We start from the raw sequence: 24,790 nt of genomic DNA, 5'->3' as shown, positions 1-24,790 counted from the left end.
AAATAGACACTAATCTAGAAAACGTTTTTTCCGATTACGCTTTGCAGAAGAGTTAATCGCGCACAATTAGACCTGTACATTTAAAACGTACTATAAAACCATGATAATGCTAATCAAACTAAATGTAAAAGGAATCACGTTTGAACACATATAACCCGAATCAATTGAGAACAGCAAGTAGGTCAAGTTAGGCCAATACCGTGGCCGAAGTACGAGGTCATTCATCATGGTATGTGTATATTGCAACAGTTTTTGTCGTCGAGCTATTACCGTGGTTATAAAAAATTAGCATCATCATATGTTGAGTTCAATAACTTATGAGAGGTGTAAATGCAGACTTAAACAGCAGGGGTCTAGTTGTATTTCGTGCGCAATTGTTTTAACACGTTTACTCTGTAGAATTGCAGCCTATTGAGTCACCGACCAACCTCGGTCGATAAACCGTAGTGAGGGTAAACATTATTCGTCGTTCGGTCGTTGATCACTTAAGAAGCACAATAAACAATTTAGGATGCTGTTTCATACGTCAGTTAACTTATCATCCGATTCTTGTGTACATGTGTATACCTATATACATATGTGCATACATATGTCTGTATACGGACTCTAGGTTGTAACGGAAAGAAAGTGTTTCGTTTTATTTGCACCTAGTACATTTCATCTATATAATCAGAATTTTCGATCAAAATAATTTTTCAAAGAAATAAAACCATTGTTAATTACTTAATATATGAATTAACATTGATTGAAACTGATCATTAATTTGGAAGGGTTTAAAAATACGAATAAACCGCTCGAATTAACCATTTAAAGTTGACGCATAGAAACAATATAAAGCGGTATCGACAGAAGCTATTGTGTACAGTTTTTGGGATTTTGACGTTTTATATATTAATTTCACTTTTCTAAGAGATGAGATTGAAGCGGTTTTTACTACGATATTATCCGCCAGGTATGTGAAACTATGCTTTCTATTTTATTTTTTTTCGTAAGGTACTAAAATATCACCAAAAAGTAGTGTGTTTTTAAAATCAACCACATTGTTATATTTGTAATTCCTAAATTCAGGTATAATCCTTGAATATGAACAAGGAGGGCAAATGAAGACAAAGACTCTCGATCTTCTGGATTTAAGTCCCGAGATGAACACTGAGATTTTGGCGAAAGATTTATCGAAGAAAGAACCTCTCATTACTGAAGCCAGGATTGGCCAAGTGCAAAATCTAATTAAAAGTTGGTTTAATTTTTAAACAAAAATATTGGGCCATACTAAATACCCACTGTTGTTTCCCCACCATGCCAGGATAAATAAGCCTTATTGATTATTTGACAATGTATATGCATGCCAATACTTGTCCGTATAAAAATAAAGTGTGCACCAAATTGGAAAAACGGCTGTGGGGCTTTGTAATTAGTAATTATTTTTTTTAAGTTTTTGTGATTAGTAAAAAACTGCATTCATGTTACTGATCATCATTTTCATTGCCTACTAACTTTCATACAGGTATAATGTGTTCCTACTAATTTTCCTACGGGTATAATGCTCTGATAAAAAAGTGTTAAAAATCTTTAGTGGGTGGTACTGGTGTACTAAAATAACATTGTTTTAGCAATGGCTCTTTGGTTCTAAATGATGCTTTCTATTTCCAGAGTTGCAATACAAAATATCCAACATTGTCGATCATCAATATTATTTGTTTAAAGTTTTAAGAGCCCATATCTTACCGCTTACAAATATTGCTTTTAACAAGTCTGGCTCGTGGTAAGTATATGATGTGGAGCTTATGTTCTAAGTGTGGTATAGACAGTGGTTTCTCAACCTACTTTGATGTGGCAGTATAGTGCAATCAATTTTAAGCTGTAATGATATAAACCTATGCAGATGATCTTAGATTTTTATGATAGATGTGTTATTTGTGTTATTATGTATCAGGTTTAATGTTGCACTACTATAATACACTACCACAAATTTGTTAATGATTTCTTAAAAAATATAGCAATAAACAAATGTTTAATAAGATTAATAAGAAGTGTCATTACTTTTATTTTAAGTTTTATCACTGGAAGTTATGATCGAACTTGTAAAATATGGGACACAGCTACAGGGGATGAGTTACAAACATTAGAAGGTCATCGTAATGTGGTGTATGCCATTGCTTTTAATAATCCATATGGGTAAGTCTGTTTTCAAACCTAATGAGACTGTTTTCATTTTAACATACTGGTGATCAATGTGCTTAAGTTTGTTGTAGTTGTAGTTATACCGGTTTTGGTTGTTTTAAATTCAGTTGTAGTTGTTTCAAATTTATCAGGTGTTAAGGTTGGTGCGTTAAACATTCAATTTTATTTCTTTACTTTATAAACATCTAAATTTGAGTCCTTACGCTTTCCCAGAGACAAGATAGCAACTGGAAGTTTTGATAAAACTTGTAAGTTATGGAACGCAACAACTGGTCAATGTTATTTTACGTACCGAGGCCACACAGCTGAAATAGTGTGTTTGTCATTCAACCCACAAAGCACCATAGTAGCCACTGGTTCCATGGATGCCACATCTAAGTTATGGGATGTACAGAGTGGAAATGAACTCGCAACGTTATCAGTAAGAAAGGCTTCTGTTTTAGTGACTGTGTTATAACTGTTTAAGTTACCCAACCACACTATGATAAATAAGTGTCGAAGGCTTATTTGACTTAATATATTTCAAAGTTAATGATTCTCTATTTAATTAAGTAGGTTCTTGGAAGAAGAATCTAATTGATCATTTAGCCTAAATGAAATGTGTGTGGCCACAAAAAGATGTAACATTGTCCATATACGCCAGAACTTTGTTTGTTGTTTTTATTGCGTTTTAATATCTGTGCGCATATAATTTGCCTCAGTAAAAGTTTTTAAAGTCTGTAACTCTGTAAGCATATATATTTACACTTATGTGCATATAATGTACCTTTAGTGTAAATAACACAATACACACAACATTCAGGGCCACTCTGGTGAAATCATCTCACTTGCTTTCAACTCACGAGGTGACCAGATGCTCACTGGTAGTTTCGACCACACTGTGGTGTTATGGGATGTGAATACAGCGCAACAAACCAACACACTGATTGGACATAGAGGGGAGATATCTACAGCACAATTCAATTATGATTGTTCACTGATTGCAACTGCTTCTATGGATAAGTCAAGCAAGGTGAGGGTGGTATACTGATATCTAATACTGGTTGTATTTATTATATGAACCTTGTCCTTATCAGTGGTTAGTCTAAGTCACTTAAATCATAACCAAAACAAGTGCGATAACGATCGACGTCTGCGTGTGTGTCCTTCGTCAAGACACTTAGTTGACATTACTGCAACCCAGTGGTCACTAATAGGTCGGTGCCTTGTGGTAATTGGCCGAATCTGACTTAACTGTCATGTCTCGTGGCATGCCATGATGTAGGCCCTAACCCACATGATATAGTAACATATTTTAAAGTTTATAACTACTAACTCTTCTTTTTACTTTTTTATTAAACAGTTATGGGACATAAGGACAGGTCAATGCATTGGAACCTTACGTGGCCACAGTGATGAAGTGTTTGATATCGGCTTCAACAGCACTGGTCAACAAATTGTCAGTGGATCAGCAGATGGTAAATATGGATATTTTCCTTGGACACTTTTGTGTTCAATTGTGGCACACCTAATTTAATAACCTTAAAAAACACAGCCTTTTGTTGCATACCATATTACAACTTAGTGCACTCATTTTTAAATATGCCATATTGCTATGGTCCATGGGCATAGGTGCTAAACACAGGGTGCAAGGCAAGCATTTATAAAAGTTTGACACTTTTGACCAAGAATAATAGTAGAATTGACAATACAACATCCACTATAGGCACAGCCCGTACATACGACGCAGGAACGCAGAAGTGTCTTCATGTGTTTGAGGGGCATGAGGGGGAAGTATCCAAAGTATGTTTTAATCCACAAGGCCGGCGTATACTTACGGGCTCAACTGATAAAACTGCAAGACTTTGGGATGTTAGTAATGGTGGGTGGTCCTAATTTAAAATTAAAATAATATACTAGTAATCTAGTTTGTACCAAATTGCCAGTATGTCATGTTTATTTCAGTAAACTGGATATTGTAGGAATATAGGCTATGTTCAATGCATTATTAATAGCTGCGCTCAAAAAAGGTTTATTCACATGTTCAACAGATACTATCTCAACATTCTTAACTGTGGGAATATGTGGTTAAGTATTCTGTTCCCACTGTTTAGCACGAGATCTTGAAAATTTAATACATTTTTAAGCCTAACATGAACCCAAAATTTTGTTTATTTACACACAGACTATAAACTCATATACCTATCTTCTTCAAGTACTTTGTGCTTATTATTGTATTTTAAACTCAGGTGAATGCTTGCAAGTGTTTGAAGGCCACACAGATGAAATATTTAGCTGTGTGTTTAACTATGAAGGTGACACCATACTAACAGGTAGTAAGGATAATACATGCAGGATTTGGAGATGATTTACATTATATGCAAAGCTATGTACGCTTCCACACTAATATAAGCATTGCTTGTTCATATGTATTTATTAAAATGCTTGCTATTGGAACAATTTACCTTTTGTGTTAGGTTTAATTCTGACTAAAATAAATCTTGGTTCATAAAACACTGCTTCGTGAAAAAAAATTACCTGAAAATATGACATAGTGGGCTGCATACTTATTTCGCAATTTAATAAAAGTTGAATTCAAAATGCAACAGTAAATTACAAGGAGTGATTTAGAAGCTTCTATTACTGTATACAAATATGTTGTTTTGCATTCCATAACTTAATAACTCATGTTTGTGTATTATGCTGCTTGGTACTGCTGTATTAAAACTTCTAAAAGTCCTATTACATGTTTTATTACCAATATTCATACTCCAACAAATTTGTATTGATACAATTCATATAACAGATTACTGTGAATGATTGAGTTAGTGTGTTTATGTTGTCTCGTACTAAGTGTTATGTATCCTGGTATTTCTATACTGTATATGTGCCTTGCTTCATACTTTGGTTTTTAATTAAATTTTATCAGACAAAACATAAGTTATTGTATTTAAACGAGCACTAAAGCCTTTTATAGGATACAGTTGAATACCAATACTATTAAGTTAGCTTTTCACAGTTATTTAAGAAAAATGGGTCTACTATAAAAAATAACACTGAATAAGATAATAAGTTTTTACTATCCATTGGTAGATGGTCATTAAAACTTAGTGTTTGACAGTATTCTGCACAACAATGTGCTATATATGTTAAAAAACAGTATTTTGGGAATAGTTAAGGAGGATGTGAAAACAGTTTTTAATGTAATTTCTTCAGATCAGATTTATTTTACATCAAGGTATTTGAAGTTATCAGAGCTTAATATTATACAGGTTTTAAATACAGAAAGTGCAAGGGTGTATAGTTCCCAGTTGCAATTGTATATTCTCAGCAACCTTACAGTGATGTTTGCTGTACTTTTTATTCACGCTACATTTTTACATCAGTAACAGGAACAATAAGTGGTGAAGCAGGTCTCCAGTCTTCCAACCCAATCACAACTTCAACTTCTGCAATTTTCTTTCTTTGTTCTTCCTTTACATGGTAAGGTTTCCTAAAGCAACAATTACACAAAACATTACACATAACATAATAGTAATAAGAACTTTTCTCTGTGATTATTGTAGTAAAGAATAAATGTTAAATACATATTTACAGGAGTAGTGGCTTCCTAAAGTAAAAATTACCTAAAACAGAAAGAATAATGAGTATACTATACTGTTGTAGTCTGATGAATTCTAATACTGAAAAAACATCTTATTGTTTAAAGATTGCAAAATTAAACAATTGCCAGATCTCTTTCAAAATCATAACATTATTGAGCGTAGTGGTTACCTGCTCAATAATGCTGTTCAAGAGCTTTTAAATACTAACTGTAGAATGTTACTAGGCAAGGCATCCACCCCAGAAGAAGAATAAGTAAGTAATTTATTTTCACTAGTAATATTTGGAGATATATACATATTTTAACGCGGTTATTAAGGAACAGGGTACATAAAAAGGACTTACGTCTGTGTTTTCGTTGTTTCAGACATTGGGATGAATGTTTGTTCTTTCTGAAGTTGAAAACCTCTGTAATATATAAGGGTGAGTAATTATTTATATAAGAGCCTATAAATATAGATTACCAATTTTATAACTCTACAGTTGCCCCACCATGTGAGGATAAATGGGTGATTATCAAGGCACTTAAGTTACTTCCCTTACTTCAGGACTATGCCCATATAAAACAGATAATTTAACATCAATCCGAAAGTATCATTCTATATCTAGGTAATATGTAAACTTTAGCATTAATCTCATATCCCCTGGATGCCCTGTGGTAAAAACCTGAACCATATAAAATAGAATCAACTAAACCACCATTCAACTCACCCAAAATTAACAACAGGCCTAGTTGATCCAAACTTATGAAAATCTACTGAATATTCAGCAGCTTGGTACGGTTTATCGCCAGGAGATACTTCTGTTATATTATTCCTTGGGTCTGTAACAAGACCATGCGACCCAAACCTTAAAGTATCGCTAATCTCTGTGTTTGATATTTGGGAAGCTTTGTGTGTGGCATTGAACAATGTTGCTTTTCCTTTGCCGTAGACAATAGGAATGCCATGTGGAGGATAGAACTTATATTCCTTGCCAGTTGAAACATTATGCTGGTGTGGAAAATGACGAATGGATTTCATTGGTGGGTGGAAAGTTGTTTCACGATCTTTGCCTTTCTTTGGTTTTGGTGACGGTAGCCATCTTAGGCGAGAACTCCAGTCTGGGCCACACCTGGAAGTAGAAGTAATATAATTTAAATTTATATAAATCTTTGTTAGTAGACATAACCTAAACACCGTTTTGTCTACATTTCGTCTACCATTTGTATATATCAGGGTTTGACACTACAATAATCTACAAAAACAACAACATTTCTTATGATATTTACTGGGTGTATGAAACTTTAATATGTTCTGTATGAGGTTTGTACACAGCTTCTTCCCCCCTTCCATGAGGAATATACAAACGCCCTCTTCCCTTCCTGTTAACCTGTGCCTTCTTCACATTGTCATTCTCTCCCATGGTTTTGACCTAAGAATGTCATGGAGTAAAAAAGCAACTAAGTAGAGAATGAAACCTATTCAGACACCAGGGGCATGCACACTGGTAGCATGACCTGGGCCAAATTGAGTGTGCACTAAACTAAACACTTAGTTATACTCAAGAAGTACGAAAACTCATACGTAATAAAAAAGTAAAATATTACCCAATTATAACTGATGTATGGTGGGACACCCCACAAATTGTAAATAGTTTTACACAAACTAATAAAAATTATTTGGTATTTTGTATCATCAAATAAAATCGCTTTTAAATCTTTGAAAGTCTAGCAACATTTGCTAAACTAATCAATATTGGTATTATCAAAATACTACTAGACTAAGTCGTATAGTGGATTTGTGTTGAAATAAAGATAGATTTTTTGCATTCAGTGCTCATTTGTACCTTGCTAATCCGAAAAAATGCTATGTATTTTTTGATATAGTCCAACCAATATTAAGTACTTTATTTTATATATATATAGTAGGACGGGGGAAGATAGGACACCTTTCGCACATATTATCCAAATATCTGAATCAGGTTTAAAACAACTAACAACGGTCTATGAAAGTTGTGAAGATACAGTGGTACAATTCTTTGAATGTTCTTTGTTTACTACCAAGTGGGACAAGAAAATAGCATGAAAATGTGTCCCATCTTGCCCCGCCCTACTTTATATATATTAAATAAAGTACTTAAAAGTGGTTAAACTTAAATTTCAAATATATTAAATTTAACAATGTACCCAGTTTGGTGCACTAAACATTTAAATCAAATCTATAATATGGTTTATATTTATTGTAAAAAAACAAATAAATGGTTACAAAACCCCTTAAACACTAAATATTTTTTCACAGATATACCTAAACACTTTATAATGATGAATCCTGAATTTCGAATATATTAATTTTTATTAGTGTAACAACATTTGTTATACTGGATTTTCTATTATCAATAGCTTGTACTGGCAGTAGCCTGCCACACGAAATAGTTACCAATAGTAATAATGTATTAAGATCTGGTGCGTGTTACAATGTAAAATCTCAGATTATTGTGAGTGCAACAATTATTCCTGCACAGAAATATATTTTGTGACTGTCTTTGTTCTATATAGATGGTAATATTCTATTCTTTATAACTAGGATGTAGTGTGGAACATCCCACAAACAGTAGGTATTATTTCAAAGATAATCAAATAAAAGGTTTCAGGTACTTCTATCATACAATAACATAAATATTTTTATAAGTGCGCAACTAGTTGTTGCACTAAACCTTAAGAAATTTTATTAGACTTGGAAATAGTTAAAGGAAGTGATTATTATGTAAACGGGAACCGGTGCCAATTGCAAAACAGCAGCAACAGTTTAGAACAGATTAATACGTAGAACAAATAGCATAATTATTGCACGACATAGTTTTAAAGGTAATGACTTACATACCTTGCAGAATTCTTTTTTAATAAGCCTTTATCACAAGCTTTGCACCGTTGCTATGCCAACCGCATTCAAGCAGAACAATAGTGCTGCACGACAGTATTTTTCTTGTATTGTTATATGTTAAACTAATAACTTTTTTATATATATTGCAGCTACCAACATCAATGTTGTTTACTCTGCAATAATTTTTGTCATATTTTTATAAAATTTACAAAAAAATTAAAGGGTTAACGATGCAAAACAATTGAAAAAAATGTCATCAGTTTAAGATGAATTTATTCGGCAACACTTTTATCATCATTTTTTAAAGTCGAGTCATAATACATTCTGGAATTTTATAAAGCCGGTAAATTCAAAGTAGGCTTTCATTAAGAAAGGTTATGTTATACTGTATAAAGTTTGTAACGTAGAAATTATGTAACGACTGTCGTTGCCCCATCATCCGAGGATAACTGAGTTACGTTTGTTTAATCAATACTAATTTCTGAAACACTGTGTTCCAGCTTTAAAACCTGCAAACCGTTTTTTTATAAACCGTAAAAAACGAAGATGGTTCGTCTTCACGTTAAACACGGAGAACAAAGTCAATTTTTGTACGACACAACTGTCCAGGTCGATGTATCTGTATTAGTTGATGAACTTTTACATCTTTATAATGGAAGGCTGAAAATTGAGAGGATTTGCTCAGGTTTGCTGTTAATTTTTTTGTTCAAAAGCAATCAACAGTTTTACTTTACTATAAGGAATAGCAATAGTTTTTGTTCTAGTTTTACCCAAATTATAAAGTAAACCAGACATTTAGTTTGCTACAATGCTACAGTACAACAAATATACACTTTGTATATCTGTTTTACCAGCCAAGAGTATATTTTTGTAACTAGTGTATAAAACACATGGAGCTATACAGAGAATACGGAAAATTTTTTCCGCTAGGAGGCGATGACAAATTCGTTTCTCTATTCTATGGGGAGCAGTTAGTTTCACGGTTTATACACATAAGATATAAACCCCTAACTCCTAGCCCCTAACCCCTAACACTAACTCCTAACCCCTAACTCGTCAAACAAAAAAAAAACTTGAAAAAAAATATAAAAAAAGTATTCCATTGTGCGAGACTCGAACCCGGTAAAAATGAAACAAAGAGAGTTTACGACCGCACGCAAACCGTTACACCACAGACTCGACGACAGTAGACACAACGAAAGAGTGTATGTAACCGACCTAATGTGGGAAATATGTTCTTACTAGTGTTTTATGTATTCAGAAAGGTATTTTTATTATTTAATTAATTTGTCTTACACTTATTAACACTTTGTAGTGCTGTTTTGTTCGTTTTTCCGTATTTTTTAATTTAAATAATTACAATTTTTTTACAATACCCAAGGGACTATACAAAGAAGAAGAATTTTTTTTTCGTCTTCTTTGTATAGTCCCATGGGTATAAAACACTTAAAACATTTCTAAAATCGAGGGTAAATCAATAACAACTGACATTTGAATGAATTTCTATTGTTGGAATCATCGGGAAACTTGGACCCAAATAAGAAACCAATGGTGTGTCATGCTGTAGGACCTCACCCACCTATATAGAATGGAGAATATTGGTATAAAAAAAAACATTTTTTTTTTAGAAATGGAATATCTAGCAAAACATGGAACTCTTCTTCCTTATAACATGCAGGGTTTAACGGATGAACAAATTATTGAATTAAAACTGAAGGATGAATGGGCAGAGAGGTGCATATATTTAAGAGATATTGTTGTATTAAAATGTGAATGTAACTTATTTATACTCACATGGTAGGGCAGGACATTGATAAAACATGGGTGTTCTCTTTTATACAGCTTATGCTTTTGATGCATTGGGCCACTTCAGCCTATTTACTTTTCCAGTATCTATATTCACCCATGGTGAGTTCCTCTCGAGTTGTTTTTTTTCACCCATACAGATGCATACCAAGTGGTGGAGCTACTTTTTGTAAAGATGATATAGGACGAAGAAATGGACAAGCTCCAAGTACAAAGATGGCGGAAGTTCTCATTAAAACGATAAATGAAGCTAAAGCTAATATCAACAAAGTAATTATTAAACTGCCTGTCATCATTATTGGGTAAAATTATAAATATAATCTGTCTCTTAGGTTGTTACTGTTTAATTGCTGACAATTTTAAAACAAGGTTCAGAGATGACCAAACTGTGTGTCAGTTTATGTTTGTTGTTGAACTATCATGACTTAACAATAAATTGCGAGAAGTTTCCGCATTTGTTGTTTGTTGCTGCATATCTAGTTGTGCATTATGAGTTGCAATTTGCGACCCACAGCAGTTTGGTAACACCTATGTCAACAACTTTATCCATGTATACTTATACTAACATCTGTATGTGAAAGATTTGATGTATTAATTAACTGCATTGGTTATAGAAACTTGTTGATGCAAACTCTGTAATGACAAAAGAAATAATCAAAGACACTTTAAATGAATTACGGGGGGCCGTTACCATCGTTTATCCCATGGGACTTCCCCCTCATGACCCAATAAAGATGGAGTTTGATGGAGAGGAGGATTTATCAGGTGCGTTTATTTATTGGTGGTCAGGATGTCAGTTACAGGTAAATGCAAATGAATGCATTTTGCCCGAGAACACACATTCTTATAATGGTATCAGCGTTGAGCATTCATTGTCCTGAGATCCCGGTTTTTCTGATATTTACTTTACTAAATTAAATTTATGTTGCAGGAACACAAGCGTCACTAAGTGTAATACCGGCTGACCAAGGATCTTTATGGTGGGCGGCAAAAGAGATGCAGCTTAATAAGAAGTTGTCCGATTATGTTGGAAAGAATGAGAAAACGAAGATTGTGGTGAAGTTGCAGAAGAGAGGGACCGGTCCTCCTGGAAGAGAGCCCGTGGTAACTGAAGATGAGAAAAAGCAAATGATGCTTCAAGCTTATCGACGACAGGAGGATCTGAAGGTTAGTTTTCTAAGTTTACAACCAATAACATAATAGCTTTTATCTTTTAGTTTAAATGCTAGTCACTATATGTTGAGATTTAATCATATTTTGCAGTAAAACCTTTATTTTGTTGCATAACAATACATAACAGTAGGTCTAGCGTTGAGGCATAGCCACTAGAAAAAAGTTATGTTTACTGATTGATATATCACTGCCCTATGTTATGGTAGTCTTTTTCACAAATCTGTACACTTAGTGAGTTGTATCTTTAGAAACTACAAGAGGTTGAAGATGACAATCATCTTAACTCACAATGGGCTGATAGTAACATGTTAAAGCGACAGTTTCAAGGGCTAAACAACATTTCCTGGAGACCTGGCAAGAATATGTGAATAAGTAATCACCTAAACTTCAAGCCATGTATTCACATTTGCATTTTTTTAGCGTCTGAGAAGGAAGTGTCTGCTTTAATCTAAACGCTTTCACCCAGTGATTTAAAACATTTCGTTCCCCTAAAAAATGATGATGGTTTTAATTTTTAGGTTTAAAAATATTCTTTATTTTAATAACTTTATTTCTGTACAAGTTTTTTGCAAGCTAATTTTTTACCTGATTCTTGTTTGACTTTCTTGATAAAATAAAGTTTTAGACTCTGGTACCTTCAGATGGTAGGCCTAGTTTGTAAAGTTGTTTTGTGTTCAAGAAATTTATTAATATATGGGAAAATATGGAATATATATATATATTTAATACACAGAAATGTTATGACTATAAATATGAATTTAAAACAGTATGGTTAACAATTAAATTAATAGGAATTGTGGTTGTGGATAATAGGGTTTACCATACAATTAATAACATAATTTGTTATTTATATCCTTGAATAGTATTGCTAAATTTAGATGGCAAAATAATTAACTCAAGCAGGAGTTGTATATATTTAATTTAGAATTGAATCACAAGGTAAACAGAAGTGCATGAAAACTAATTGCATGCGTGATTACGGTTCATTGATATAGGTAGTGAGTACATGGATAAATTTATTTTTCATGCAACTATGACAATAGGCTAATTGGCCTCTGGCTTCAATCCCATTACTTGCTGCACCTTAGGAGCTTAACCATAACGAGCAAAACATAACGACAATACCTAAAAAAAGTGGTCTGTTAATAAAACTTGAAGAAATAAGATTGCTTGGTTCCTATAAATTCTTCCTAATCTTCATATTTTTCCAAAAGAAATTTTATAAGTACTGGAGGTAATGGTAAAAGATTGATTTTCTTTTTTTGCCAACCCAATACCTGCTGAATTCTCCATTTACAAATATTCAGAAGGCGACCAGGTGATTCTTTGTAGCATAGAACTTCATACTGATCAAAGTTAAATTCATCTCCATTATAAGGAATATATAAACGGTGGTGAGAAGGATGTATTTTTCCAACACGCTTATTATTATCAGAAAGTGCCCGGTTAAGGTAGAGTGGAACATAATCTGCAGTTACACCCCCAGTTAAAGGAGTACAGGTTCTTCCAATATAAACCCTTTCTCCATATGACTCTTCACCCCCAACCACGGCTGTTCTGGGGGTGATGCCTTCTCTACTTTTCAACCAATGCAAGCTCTCTGTGTTCTCGCACGTCAGGACTCTAAAATTCCGACTCCTTTGCTCTACACAGGCATATGGGAAAAGTATTTCATCGGCATGGCACGTTGTAAACCCAGGGACAACTTTGGAATCCCAGTTTGCTTGAGCAATGTACATAATTCCAATTCCATTTGGTTCTACTGCACCTATAACTGCGTTTCCAGGTAAATTGCCTGAGGTGCATTCTTGCCACACAGTTTGTTCGTGGATAGTCGGAAATGGTAATTTTTCGCACCTACCGTTTCTATTTTGGCTTCGGCGCATATTTCTGAACATTCTGTGATTTTTCTTGAGCAATTTCGTGTCTAGAAACAACGGTTTAAGTAAAATGCTGGTCAAGTTAAGAGGACTACCCAGTTTTATAAAAGAGGAACCAAAACTAAACAAACAAACCTACCATAGTCTTGTCAGTGTATTATAAACCAAGCGCTAATGCTGAACCAGGTTGTTTTCTTGGGAAATTCCCTATACTTCCGGATATGACGCAATATCATAAAATTACATTTAATTTAATAATATATAAAAGGAAATGTGTTATTTTTTTGTAAAACAAAGTCATTTTTTGTAAAACACATAATTTATTTCAGATAGTAAATTGGGTGTATAAATTTAATTTGTAAGTTTAGTACAGTTTTAAACGAAGTTAATTTTGGGAAACACTATAACACGTGTTGTGTGAACAGGGAACCGAACAGAGCATTCCCGCTTTGTTGTGTTTGCGTTTAGCTTTGTTTCGTGTCAACTCCATTGTTTTAGCACATCGTTGTGTAGTAATGTGCTCTGCAAACTGAAATTGTTAGCAATACAGAATATACAATCATCAATAAAGTTGCATTCACGAGAAATCAAAAGCTGGCATAAGGTGAATCAGGAAGTTAGAAACCTGTTTTATAACCACTTTCGTTGCCCTGCCCCTGTTACATACAAATAAACCAATCATTCCAATGTCATTTGGACGTTACTAAATGCATATATTTTTTCTGTTTAGTTAAGAAGACATGTCGAATAATAATCCATTGAGCGCATCTGCTCTTGAGCAATCTGATGATGTACCTGATCTTATTGATGCAGATAGTGACAAGGATTGGAGTGATGAAGAAGACTGTGATGATGTTGGACAGAACCAAGTCGTTAACTGCATTTTCACTGAAAAAAGTTTTCCAAGTGCAAAAAGTTATTTTTTAAATTTAAAATCCACACAAGGTTTCGATATTTGGAACATTGTTCATTTGGAACTGAGTTTAGACTTCTTTGGTTATGTAAAGCTTATTAACTTCTTAAGAAGTTCATATAATGGGAAGGCACCACCATCTATAAAGGAACTTAAGGAAAATAGGGAAATCTGGGATCAGGAAAAATATTTAAAACCAGTTGTTGAGGATGATCTTTTGCTTCAATTCATGATTGATGATGAGGATGATTATGAAAATGAAGATGGATCTTTGCACCTGGACGACTCAATGCTTTCTAATGGAGGTCCAAAAGATGATGTTACGGTGCTACAAAAGAAGCTTCGAATTTCAGAGGAAGAGAACAAAAATCTAAGGATGCAGTTGCAGGAAGTATCCAGCAGGATGAATGAGATGAAGTCATTCATGAAAGGTGTTATAATGAAAGGGGATATTTATCGACCAACATCTGCATGCAGGAGTCAGGATGGACTTGAGGAAGAGGAATTTGAAGACTCTGGTTATTTTGGCACTTACTCCCACCATGACATTCATGCTGAAATGTTGCAAGACACAGTTCGGACCAAATCTTATCATGATGCTATTATGTTAAACTCTGATAGGTTTAAAGATAAGATTGTTTTGGATGTTGGTTGTGGAACTGGAATACTGTCTATGTTTGCAGCAAAAGCTGGAGCAAAACATGTATATGCTGTTGATATGTCAGAAATCGCATTTCAAGCTATGGATATTGTTAGAGAAAATGACTTTAATAATAAAATTACAGTTATAAAGGGCTGTATTGAAGAAGTTACTCTACCAGTTGCTAAAGTTGACATTATAATATCAGAATGGATGGGCTACTTCTTGTTGTATGAGTCTATGCTTGATTCTGTATTGTTTGCTGCAAAGAAATGGCTTAATAATGATGGATTTGTATTACCAGATCGCTGCGATGTGCATTTGGTAGCAGCACATGATGAAAAGCTATTGGAGTCACAAATTGGGCATTGGGATAACGTTTACGGTTTTAAAATGTCTTGCATAAAGCGATCTGCTGTCAGTGAAGCTTTTGTTCAAGTAGTGAGACCAACAGCCACTATTTCAGACTCTGTTTCTGTGATGAACATCGCTTTACCAAATATTACCCAAAAACAACTTAACTATAAGTCCGACTTTGTATTTAAAATCACAAAATCTGGTAAATTATCCTTTGTTGTTGGATATTTTGACATTTTTTTCTCAAATGGTTTAGATAACAATATTTCTTTTACAACTGGCCCATGGACAACTGCAACTCATTGGAAACAAACTGTATTTTTCCTTAATGAGTCCTTAGATGTAAATGTTGGAGACCGAATTGATGGCTCAATCTATTGTAGAAAAAATCCCAAGGATCCAAGGTCACTTTTAGTTGATTTGTCAATCAAAGGCAAAACAAGCACATATTCTCTTTCATAATTATCTAATAAATTAATTTGTTGAATTGCAAATAAATTTCTTAGGCATTTTGCTCATTTTTAAAATCTTAGAAAATGTGTGTTTTTTGGATATATTTGAAACAAAAAATGTTATTAGTTAAAAAGATGAATTGAGTTGTCTGTAAGTTATTTATTTAAAATATTTGGTCGAATGCAGGTATTGAAAACGGTCCTAAAGAGATCGAAGCGTTTTGTTTATGTATTTCTGATCGAAGTCTCCCCAATGTGGGGCGCACCAAACGTTGTGAAAATAAATCAGCCGTTAAATGTTTACAGAAAAGTTTAAATGCGGGAAATAAGAAACTTTTTGAAGAAAATGTTTTAACGTCTCCGTTTTAACAAGTAATAAAAACCAATATTTATATAAACACGGTTCAAATTTGTTTGTTTTAGTTAAAAAACATTGAGGGTGTTTAGTTAAGTCGCCTAATGGAAGGCCATATATCAGAAGAAGATTTATTAAGCGGTATTGAATTGTTGCCGACCACAGAGCCAGGTACCCCGGCAAGCAATCTTCTGAAAGCGGTTAAAATCGAGCAGAGGTAAGTTATCGGGTTTACTTTGAAATTGTTTACATCAAACCAAGCGGTTAATTTAAAACTTCGGTAGCATCAATAATCCTATTTTTTTAGTTGTGTGGTGAAATAACGAAAAAAAAAACACTAAACAATTTTACCTACCACTATCGATAAGATGCAAAGTTTTTGGGTATGTAGTAATTTCCCAGTATAATTTTGTAAGACTAACTTCCTACCTTAAAACAAAGTTGTTTCTTTACTTTTGCTGTTTCATATTAAACTTTTTACAGCAGCCTATCAGAAGACAGTTTATCACCAACTAAGGCTCCATCTTCTCAGCAATCTCCAATTAAACTTCCAACCTCATATTTCTCGACATCAATTCAAGATGTACAAAAACGGCTCCGAGATTCTTTAGCATCCAGCTTACGTAAAGAAGCTGAAATGAAAAACTCGTGGCATGCCTCTCCTGGAGAAGTGAAAGTCACACATGAAGTTCAGATCTCAGAAGATAAAAATCAAAGTCCTTCTCTGCACCAAAGCCATCTGGACAACTCTCAAAATCCTCCGATTAAAATTTCTGTCAATGTCCCAAGTTCTTCAAGTTCAAGACAAAAGTTCTCAGCATTAAATGCCCAACAACATAGTGGGCCCAATATTTGTCTTTCCAGCAAGTTCCCATCTGGTATTTCTCCAATAAAATCAACGGACCATAATAAAATGCAATCTTCATTAAATGAGAGTTCTAATTCTCGAACAAATGAAGACCCCAACACTGAAAAGCTACTCGCATTCATTAAACAACTTGAAAAAGGTCCAAAATCTGACAAATCAGTTGCATCGCATCTTTCACAGTTATCGATTCTACTCAAAAAAAGCACCAATGAGCAAACAGCCAAACCAATTACAATGACCTCAAGTAATAAGATGTCACAGGAGAAACCTGATGCCAAACCAAGTATCACTGCAGCTCCAAAACCTTCCAAAGTAGCAGAAATAAAAGTTTCAGCATCATCAAATTTCTCGAAAACCAACCGTCACAAAAAATCTGCTGTAGAAGAAAAAGTAAAGCCTGTCAAAATTTCCAAATCAAAAGCACCATCTGTAAAGTCTGTACAGGTATATATTGTAGTGTTATTGCAATAACTTGCAATTGATTTTTAATTTAACATATGCTTGTAATTGTGTTTGCTGTAATATAATGAAAAATAAACGAAAAACATTATTTTTATATAGAAAGTAAATGTAATGGAAAATTAGGTGTTTAACATTATTTATTATATATAATTTTGTATTTAAACCATTGGATATTTAAAATAACATATCCTTGTGTAACTTTTCACTATTTAACCGATCTGTTTATCTTAGTTCTTGCAGCAAACTACAAAACAAAAGTCGAAAAAATCAAAGAAAACCGTCGATAACCAAGTTGATGAGAAGCCACCAGAAGTCTCGTCGCGTGCAGTGAATGATATGGTGGCTGTCAGGAATCATCTTCAAACCATGCTTAACCTGCAGAAAGTTGATGGTAGTGATTTACCCCATACCCTCATAAACGACATGATTTTTAATTTTTATATTATACCAAATTAAATCTGGAGACATTGCTAAAATTCAGTTACACTCGTAGAAGTAAAACATGGAGAACCTTTTTTATTAATGTGTTGGTTAATGTGATAAAAAACTGAATAAGATATTCGCTTGCTTTGCTTACACATAATTCTTACATGAGTTCATGCTTCCTTTAAACTCATGATGTGTTATTGTCCACCATGCAATTTTACCCTGCTATAAAATAAATGACACCTTCCAATATCTCTATTTTTTCACATAAATCTAATATAAAAATTATTCGCAGCATCTGCATTAGATTTATCTGGTCCAGATTTACACATTAGCAACAACAACAACAACACACAAGAAAGTAAAGATGATGATACATTTAGAAGCACAGATACTGCAACTCTATTGAGGTAACTAATATCTAGGAAACTAATCAAGTTACAGTCTAAACCATGGATTTTGTGGTTGTATATTTTTGAGGAGGAAATTGTAAGATTGCAACCAGAGTTTGCTTATTATTCAGGGCTCTACCACCCATTTAGTGACAATGCAAGCAACTAACCACTGAATACACAGTTATGAAGTTTTTAAAAATCATATTCTTTAACAATTCTGCCTATTTAGCCCCTTATGAACATAAATCAACAATTCCACATGAACATGCATCCACAATTCCACAGAGCCCAACCAGGAGACATGGTTCCTTCATTCAACTCAAGCAAGGGGGAAACAACACCCGACTTAACTGACAGTCTAACTTCAAATTTGTTCTCAATATTAAAGTGCAACAAACCAAGTTCAACCAGGTCTTCTGTGGATTCGAGCATCGCAACTGAAAATGGGATATTGAGAGATACCTTGGAGAAAGAAAAGTAATTTAAAGACATATTTTTATCAGTGTTTGGTAAAAAGCACTCCTAAACAAGTCACCAAGATAGTAAAAAACCTTAAATTATGGTTAAAATGTAAATCTTTGCAATTGAACACAGTTTATTATGCAAAGTTCGCTCACTCGGTATTAAAATAGTTATTTTATTTTGCCAGTGGGCCGTGGTAATTCTTTATCTATCTATCTGCCTTGCTGGAATTGTTTTATTTTTAACAACTTTTACTAACGTATAAATAAAAAGCTGAATTATTTTAAAGTTCTGTACCTTCAGTTCTTCACTTTCACCAACATTAGCTCTATCACCCACAGATACAGAAGACAACATTGTGAAAAACAGATCCAAAAACTTCAGAAGAAAATGCTTGAAATCCAGCAAGAACTTGCTGTGGCGCATTCTACTGATAGAAAAAAAGATCTTATGATTGAACAACTGGATAAGGTCGGATAAGCATAGGCGTTGCATGGTTTTAATTCTTAGTAAAATCCGGAGTGACATTGCTAAAGGCAAGTACACTCAAAGTCACAGCAGTTAAACATAGGGAACCTTATGAATTAATGTGGGCAAGTAATTTTAGGTGTAAAAGTTGGAAGCCATACCACATAGTGTCGTCGTGTATTAAAAGTTTGGATGAAATGTTAACCCAGTCACTCTTAACGGTATGCCTATGGGTGGGAAACAATTGTGCTATATCTGTACAGACATTAGCCAAAGTAGTGGAAGGTTGGAAATCTCATGAAACAAATCTTGTCAAGTCAGTTGAAAATCTTACTGTGGAGAATGAGAAGCAAAAAGAGGAATCTATCAAACTGAAAGAGGTTAGTGCATAGTATGGATAAAGTTAGCTTCTGAACTAAACCTGCCTAAATTCTTGTTAAGGACTTAGGATAAAGGGCAGATTCGATCAATTATTTGAATGTATTGTCTCAGTGTATTTATAAGTTAAATTTGGGTAACATCTAATGTGACCCCATGTACCCCTGTAATGAAAGTGCTTTTTGTCTTTAATGGATTTTATCAGTTTAAATATCCCTTAGATGTTGGTTGGCATTGAGAATGAGTTGGCTAAATCATTAGAAGACTTGGTTGATGCAAAGGAAACAATTGTTCGTGTTCAGGAAAGTGAACAAAAGATGAAACAAACTTACCAGGTCTGTATAGTGTCATCATCTGGTAGATTAATTCTTGGTCTTAAAACATTTGGTAATAGTATGCTACAGGTTGGTAAACTTGTGGCTGTTGCACTTTGTATTTAAAACAGTTTTTATGTGTTTTAGACTCGTTCTTCGGAAATTGCGAGAGTAATTGATCAGAAAAATGAGCAAATTGTTAAACTGGAGGCACAGGAAGAAGAAGCTGAGGTAAAAGTTAAAAAAATTAAAGAAGAATTGAAAAGGCAGAAGTCAAAATTTGAGGTAAGAAGGACTAAAGTACTTACATGGTACGCAGGGTAAATAAGAAATAACTTTCCCATATTTTTCCACAGAAAAATTGGCCTAAATCCCAGCTCCTCTGACATGCCTTCTGCCTTACAAAATAGAACTTTTTTTTTCAAAAGAATTAAAATTTAAATCAACCTGGCGTTGGGGTAGTAACTCTGGCCTAAATCCTGGTCCAATGGTGTTGCCACATTGTAGGACCGCACAAACGTAAAATAAAGAATAGAGGATCCATTTTATAATGGAGGATCCACTATTCACGCACCTTACCATAGTCATATGGACACTCAACCATGTAGAATAAAATAGATTTTGCCAAAAGCATTAGGATTTAAACTCATTTTTTACTAATCAGTCTGAGAAAAAGAACTTCATTGATAAAGAAGAAGCATGGGAGGAGATTATTATGGAGATGGAGAAGAAACATAAGCAGGAGATGAAGTTTGAAAAGGTAAGCACTGTTTAAAAATCAAATCAAAAAAATAATTCTTAAGCTCATTAAATATTGGTGTCAGTAAGTAACTTATTGAGAAAGATATTAAATAAGCCATTAGATGGTTTGTTCACTTACTTACTTTAACACACAATGATGCTGTTCTTGAAGTAATGGCCCAACTGTGTTCTAAATTTCAGGTCCTCTATGTAGGACCTCACACATAGAAGATATTATATCTTGTGTAATTGTTTATTCCGTACCAAAAAAATTAAAAACTTTAAACAAAAGTGCATGGTAAACTAAACTTAAACTGTACAATGTACAATGTACCATGTATATTAGGCTAATTAATTGCTGTCAGCAATATGTCATTATGGCAGGCAATACCCTGCTTAAAAGGATTTAGGTAATGATGATACTGTATATGGGAATGGTGTACTTTGTTAAACAATATGAGTATGTACTTGCTGTTAAGAGAAGTTGGATAGAAATAGATTTTGTTTAAGTGCAAACGGTAAAGAAAAGTAATTTTGCATTCCCACATTCCGCTTTTTTCATTACAACTAAATTAAGAAATCACTTTGGTTCAGTTTTGTCCTCTACGCTATTTTCAAAGACATTCAAAACTTCTAATGGTACATGAGTCTGATCATGAACATGAGCATTACTTGGTTCATACCTTCCACTTGACCCAAACTGGGCTGGTGTTCTTGTCAGGGGTTTTCTACAAATATACAAGAAGTTTTAGCTTGAGAGCAGTTTATTATGTTTAAAAAAGGAATCTTCGGGTATTTTGACCTTAAATTTTACGTTTTTGACCTTAAAATTTACTTCACCAGTTTTGAAAAACATTAAAAGTTGTACATTCTGTTGATTAAATACGGAAATTTTCAATATGGACTGTCTGTATTATAATAAGCATTGTATCATATGTTTTATGTATATATACAGGGATTTTTATTAATGTTTTTTTTTAATTATAAAGATTTTGCTGTGCGATTTTATGAGTTTGTTTGATAAAATAAACTTCAATAGAACAATAGGTTTTACCCACCTCACAAAAGTAACATATATAAGTGCTATAGCTATCACAAGCAGTAATCCTCCAACTACAGGAATCACAATATACAGAATTTTCTCTATTTGTGCTTTTCTTGATATAAATCCAGGGGTTGGGGTGTTGGCTTTTGTAGTTGTGGTTGTGGAATTATGTTGCAGTGTTGCCGTCATGTTACTTGTTGAAGGGACAGCTGTTGTTGGAGACGGGTTTGTGGTTTGATTAGGTAACATTGTGGAGTTTGCTGCAGTTGTTGAAATATTTGTTGCCGCTATTGTCACAGGTGTTGTTGCACTTGTTGAATTAAATGCTGCAGTTGTTGTTGTTAAATTAAATGTTGCAGCAGTCGTTGTCAGCTCACAACCTGCCACATTACTTCTAGGTAGTGTGTTCAATAGCAAGCCAGCTAGATTGTTAGGTGTTGCACACTGAATGCATAGGCTACCAATTCCTACATTAACACAGGATATGGGGAAAGTTCCATTAAAAGAATCCACCATAGTTTTCATTGCACAATCACACACCCAATTGTTACCCTCCGTAAGTAGAGTACGAGGTGGGTTTCCTCTGAGAACCGTAAAGTCAAACTGTGTGATTTGGTTGTATGAAACAGACAAGGTTTGTAATCTTGTCAAGCCCTTAAGAAGAAATATTTCTGTTAGTTGTTGCTTGTATGGTATAAGATGTATGTTCAAATTACAGATTTCAGTGCAACTTTATTTTTTAATTTAACGGCTTTGTCGTTGCTCATAGATATTTAAGACAAAATATGGTGTAAAACCTGTGTATCTTGGCCACAGTACATTTTCAAAATTTTTACTCGTAAATAACATTTTTAAAACTAGTTTCATTTCATTGAAAATATACATTTTCAAGGTATCCTTAAAAATATAAATTTTCAAGGTAATCTACATTTGAATTTATCATAGTTCAAGTTTTTTTTGTCTTTGAAAAAAAAAGACCAAATTACTTAAAAACATTAAGTTGTTTACCTTAAAAGCGTCTTTCTGCAAAACCGATATACTGTTGTTGTTAAGTTCAAGATTAACTATACTAGTAATGTTGCAGAAAGCACAATTGTCAATTTGGGAAATTTGGTTTCCACTCAAATATAAACCTTCTAAACTGGTAAGGTGTTGAAATATACCAGCGGTAAGGTTGGTAGTTATTCTGTTGTTCTGTGTGAAAACATAAGTTAAAATGTCTGTGGTCGTTGTTAGATGGTGTTTATAGCTTGTCACATCATTGAGCATAAGGTATATGCATGTGCCCGATGCATATAAGAAGGTACCCAAATGCAATCTTTACTGACAATGGCAAATACAATCTTCAATGTCATTATTAAGTGTCCAAAAAGATGCCCCTGTTTTAACTGGATGGGAGGACAAACGTTCCATACTCATGTAAACAACCCATTACCTGTAAGTAGAGATTCATCAAACCCGATAAGCCAGCAAAAGTGTTCACATTAATTTCACTGAGACGATTGTTGGCCAAGTTTAATATCTATAAAAGTAAAGCTTTAATTTGATACAGGCTTAGAAGAGTAGCATAGTTAATAAAACAACACCAGCATAAATCTATGTGCCCTATGGCCTATCATGTTGCAGAACCCACCCACAAGGAATAGAACATATAATTTGCATTTCAAATTATAATTGGTGTGTAGTTTTAAAACTTACAAGTAGTTTGTCATTCTGAGTGAAAGAGAAATCATCGATATTTGAGATAATGTTGGAAGACAACTGAAGATTAGTCAAATTCACAATATCATGGAAATCTGTTACATTTATAAACTGAAATAGATTGTGTGCCAGATGCAATTGCTGTAGCGTTACTGGAATGTTTTTTTTTAAGATGTATGTTATGTTTTGGTAAGGTGCCAACCAACAAGTGGTGTTGTCAGGGTTGCATTGTAGCACGCCTTCCTTTTGAATAGTTGTGTCTGAAAAAAGAATTTGTCTTGAAATAGACCTAACTACTTTATGTGTGCTGTGTTGTTCATTTGTAGTCAGTATTTCGGTGTCTCTTTCTATATCTCTATGAGGTAGAGTTGTAAGCATACTGGCATCGCATTCTTGCCACATTGATTCATTGATGGTTGTAAAAGTTACAAGTCTATATCTTGGTGGGTTGTTGCACACAACACACATGTTGTCATCTCTACAGTTTGTCTCGGGTCCTGCTTCCATAGCTTGTTGTATAGTTGTGTATGAACCACAATCACATAGCCATGGATTTCCTGATAAAGTCACAACAGCAAGCTGTTTGCCTGCATACCATTCTGCAGATAGTGTAACTAAGAAGTTATTATTTAGATGTAGATTCTTCAAGTGCTGCATATTCACAAAGGCTTCACTGGATATTTGTGTGAGTTTGTTGTTTGATAAATCTAGAGACACAATTCGACTAAGCCCCATGAATGTACAGCTGGCAACAGAAGTTAGACTATTTTGAGCGAAACGTAAATACTGCAAACTTTCCATCGGTGCAAATGTTCCACACTCTAAACCAGCAATATTGTTGTTATCCATATTAAGCACACTTGTCTTATTCAACCCTATGAACATATTTTGATCCAAACGGTTAATGCTGTTTCTTGAAAGACTTAACACTAATAAGTTTGTAACATGTCCAAATGCATTTTGGCCAATTGAAGTTATACTGTTGTTCTCCATGCTTAAATAAACCAAAGATTCTCCAGTATTTTGGAAATCATTTTCATCGATGGTTGAAATTCTGTTGTTGTCCAAAATAACCTGAACTGCTGCATTGGGAATAGTTGGTATTGTTGTTAAAAGGTTGGTTGTGTCTGCTTGTGTGCAATCCATAACCACTGGCGTCTGTGAAATAAGTCTTGTTACAATACCAAATGTACTACATAAACGTTGTAATTAAAAATATTGAAATATACCTAACTACTTTGTGTGTGCTGTTTTTTTCTTGTTACATATACCATAATTAAAGAAACTTGTTAACTTAAGCTAGTGCTTGTTAACCCCTTGGTTGAGATTG

At 33.9% G+C, this 24,790-nt stretch overlaps 6 protein-coding genes and 1 pseudogene across 9 annotated transcripts in view; 4 read left to right on the top strand and 3 right to left on the bottom strand.

Annotated features, from left to right (window-relative positions):
- Positions 1-269: 269 nt before the first annotated feature.
- LOC149734002 (dynein assembly factor with WD repeat domains 1-like) lies at positions 270-5,100 on the top strand. 2 transcript variants are annotated; one of them, XM_089880728.1, is made up of 9 exons: positions 270-952; positions 1,069-1,233; positions 1,651-1,762; positions 2,053-2,175; positions 2,395-2,602; positions 2,984-3,193; positions 3,524-3,638; positions 3,887-4,042; positions 4,410-5,100. In XM_089880728.1, exons 1-9 carry the CDS (start codon positions 913-915, stop codon positions 4,526-4,528), a joined length of 1,248 nt encoding a protein of 415 aa, XP_089736854.1. In that variant the 5' UTR covers positions 270-912; the 3' UTR covers positions 4,529-5,100. The 2 variants fall into 2 exon arrangements, with proteins under 2 accessions (XP_089736854.1, XP_089736855.1); XM_089880729.1 differs by lacking the exon at positions 3,887-4,042.
- LOC149734001 (spermatogenesis-associated serine-rich protein 1-like) lies at positions 5,093-8,906 on the bottom strand. Its single transcript, XM_089880742.1, has 5 exons — positions 8,625-8,906; positions 7,034-7,176; positions 6,475-6,876; positions 6,109-6,171; positions 5,093-5,653 (listed from the first exon to the last, which is right to left on the bottom strand). Exons 2-5 carry the CDS (start codon positions 7,165-7,167, stop codon positions 5,530-5,532), a joined length of 723 nt encoding a protein of 240 aa, XP_089736868.1. The 5' UTR covers positions 7,168-7,176; positions 8,625-8,906; the 3' UTR covers positions 5,093-5,529.
- On the top strand, positions 8,419-12,243 carry LOC149734000 (cilia- and flagella-associated protein 298-like). Its single transcript, XM_089880735.1, has 7 exons — positions 8,419-8,608; positions 9,125-9,309; positions 10,253-10,358; positions 10,571-10,700; positions 11,045-11,195; positions 11,362-11,597; positions 11,852-12,243. The coding sequence occupies exons 2-7, from the start codon at positions 9,171-9,173 to the stop codon at positions 11,969-11,971; spliced, it is 882 nt and encodes a 293-aa protein (XP_089736861.1). The 5' UTR covers positions 8,419-8,608; positions 9,125-9,170; the 3' UTR covers positions 11,972-12,243.
- Positions 12,244-12,503: 260 nt separating this feature from the next.
- Positions 12,504-13,715, bottom strand: LOC149733999 (pfs47 receptor-like). Its single transcript, XM_089880743.1, has 2 exons — positions 13,623-13,715; positions 12,504-13,530 (listed from the first exon to the last, which is right to left on the bottom strand). The coding sequence occupies exon 2, from the start codon at positions 13,499-13,501 to the stop codon at positions 12,794-12,796; it is 708 nt and encodes a 235-aa protein (XP_089736869.1). The 5' UTR covers positions 13,502-13,530; positions 13,623-13,715; the 3' UTR covers positions 12,504-12,793.
- Positions 13,716-13,885: 170 nt separating this feature from the next.
- On the top strand, positions 13,886-16,243 carry LOC149733998 (uncharacterized; annotated as a pseudogene). Its single transcript, XR_016385261.1, has 2 exons — positions 13,886-14,087; positions 14,214-16,243. The product of XR_016385261.1 is annotated as an uncharacterized LOC149733998 (transcript).
- A 31-nt stretch (positions 16,244-16,274) lies between these two features.
- The window catches only part of LOC149733994 (uncharacterized), a 26,526-nt gene continuing 18,010 nt past the window's right edge, over positions 16,275-24,790 (top strand). The window contains exons 1-10 of one of the 2 annotated variants that reach the window (XM_089880703.1): positions 16,275-16,417; positions 16,687-17,512; positions 17,762-17,921; positions 18,252-18,366; positions 18,637-18,828; positions 19,155-19,284; positions 19,545-19,661; positions 19,881-19,994; positions 20,121-20,258; positions 20,638-20,733. In XM_089880703.1, the coding sequence (XP_089736829.1) occupies positions 16,305-16,417; positions 16,687-17,512; positions 17,762-17,921; positions 18,252-18,366; positions 18,637-18,828; positions 19,155-19,284; positions 19,545-19,661; positions 19,881-19,994; positions 20,121-20,258; positions 20,638-20,733 (2,001 nt within the window). In that variant the 5' untranslated portion in view covers positions 16,275-16,304. Of the gene's footprint in view, positions 16,418-16,683; positions 17,513-17,761; positions 17,922-18,251; positions 18,367-18,636; positions 18,829-19,154; positions 19,285-19,544; positions 19,662-19,880; positions 19,995-20,120; positions 20,259-20,637; positions 20,734-24,790 lie in introns of both variants that reach the window. The other variant, XM_089880702.1, reaches the window with a different exon arrangement.
- LOC149733997 (uncharacterized) overlaps positions 20,949-24,790 on the bottom strand; it is a 4,160-nt gene continuing 318 nt past the window's right edge. Inside the window, exons 2-6 of the mRNA XM_089880706.1 lie at positions 23,458-24,618; positions 23,195-23,281; positions 22,768-22,953; positions 21,773-22,413; positions 20,949-21,442 (exon numbers count right to left, since the gene is read on the bottom strand). Of these exons, the coding sequence (XP_089736832.1) occupies positions 21,295-21,442; positions 21,773-22,413; positions 22,768-22,953; positions 23,195-23,281; positions 23,458-24,618 (2,223 nt within the window). The 3' untranslated portion in view covers positions 20,949-21,294. The remainder of the gene's footprint in view (positions 21,443-21,772; positions 22,414-22,767; positions 22,954-23,194; positions 23,282-23,457; positions 24,619-24,790) is intronic.

Source organism: Ciona robusta, chromosome 7, assembly GCF_009617815.1.
Source record: "Ciona robusta chromosome 7, ASM961781v2".
Taxonomy (NCBI): Eukaryota; Metazoa; Chordata; class Ascidiacea; order Phlebobranchia; family Cionidae; genus Ciona; species Ciona robusta.
This window is presented reverse-complemented; position numbering and strand designations above follow the sequence as displayed.

Excerpts from the sequence above, each read along its gene's own strand:
- LOC149734002 (XM_089880728.1), top strand. The coding sequence starts at position 913 with ATGAGATTGAAGCGGTTTTTACTACGATATTATCCGCCAG. Across the intron at positions 1,763-2,052 it reads TTTAACAAGTCTGGCTCGTG|TTTTATCACTGGAAGTTATG; the intron begins GTAAGTATATGA and ends TTTTATTTTAAG. Across the intron at positions 4,043-4,409 it reads ACTTTGGGATGTTAGTAATG|GTGAATGCTTGCAAGTGTTT; the intron begins GTGGGTGGTCCT and ends TTTTAAACTCAG.
- LOC149734001 (XM_089880742.1), bottom strand. The coding sequence starts at position 7,167 with ATGGGAGAGAATGACAATGTGAAGAAGGCACAGGTTAACAGGAAGGGA. Across the intron at positions 6,172-6,474 it reads AGGCCTGTTGTTAATTTTGG|AGGTTTTCAACTTCAGAAAG; the intron begins GTGAGTTGAATG and ends TATATATTACAG. Across the intron at positions 5,654-6,108 it reads GAAACAACGAAAACACAGAC|GAAACCTTACCATGTAAAGG; the intron begins GTAAGTCCTTTT and ends TTGTTGCTTTAG.
- LOC149734000 (XM_089880735.1), top strand. The coding sequence starts at position 9,171 with ATGGTTCGTCTTCACGTTAAACACGGAGAACAAAGTCAATTTTTGTAC. Across the intron at positions 10,701-11,044 it reads CTAAAGCTAATATCAACAAA|AAACTTGTTGATGCAAACTC; the intron begins GTAATTATTAAA and ends CATTGGTTATAG. Across the intron at positions 11,598-11,851 it reads GACGACAGGAGGATCTGAAG|AAACTACAAGAGGTTGAAGA; the intron begins GTTAGTTTTCTA and ends TTGTATCTTTAG.
- LOC149733999 (XM_089880743.1), bottom strand. The coding sequence starts at position 13,501 with ATGTTCAGAAATATGCGCCGAAGCCAAAATAGAAACGGTAGGTGCGAA.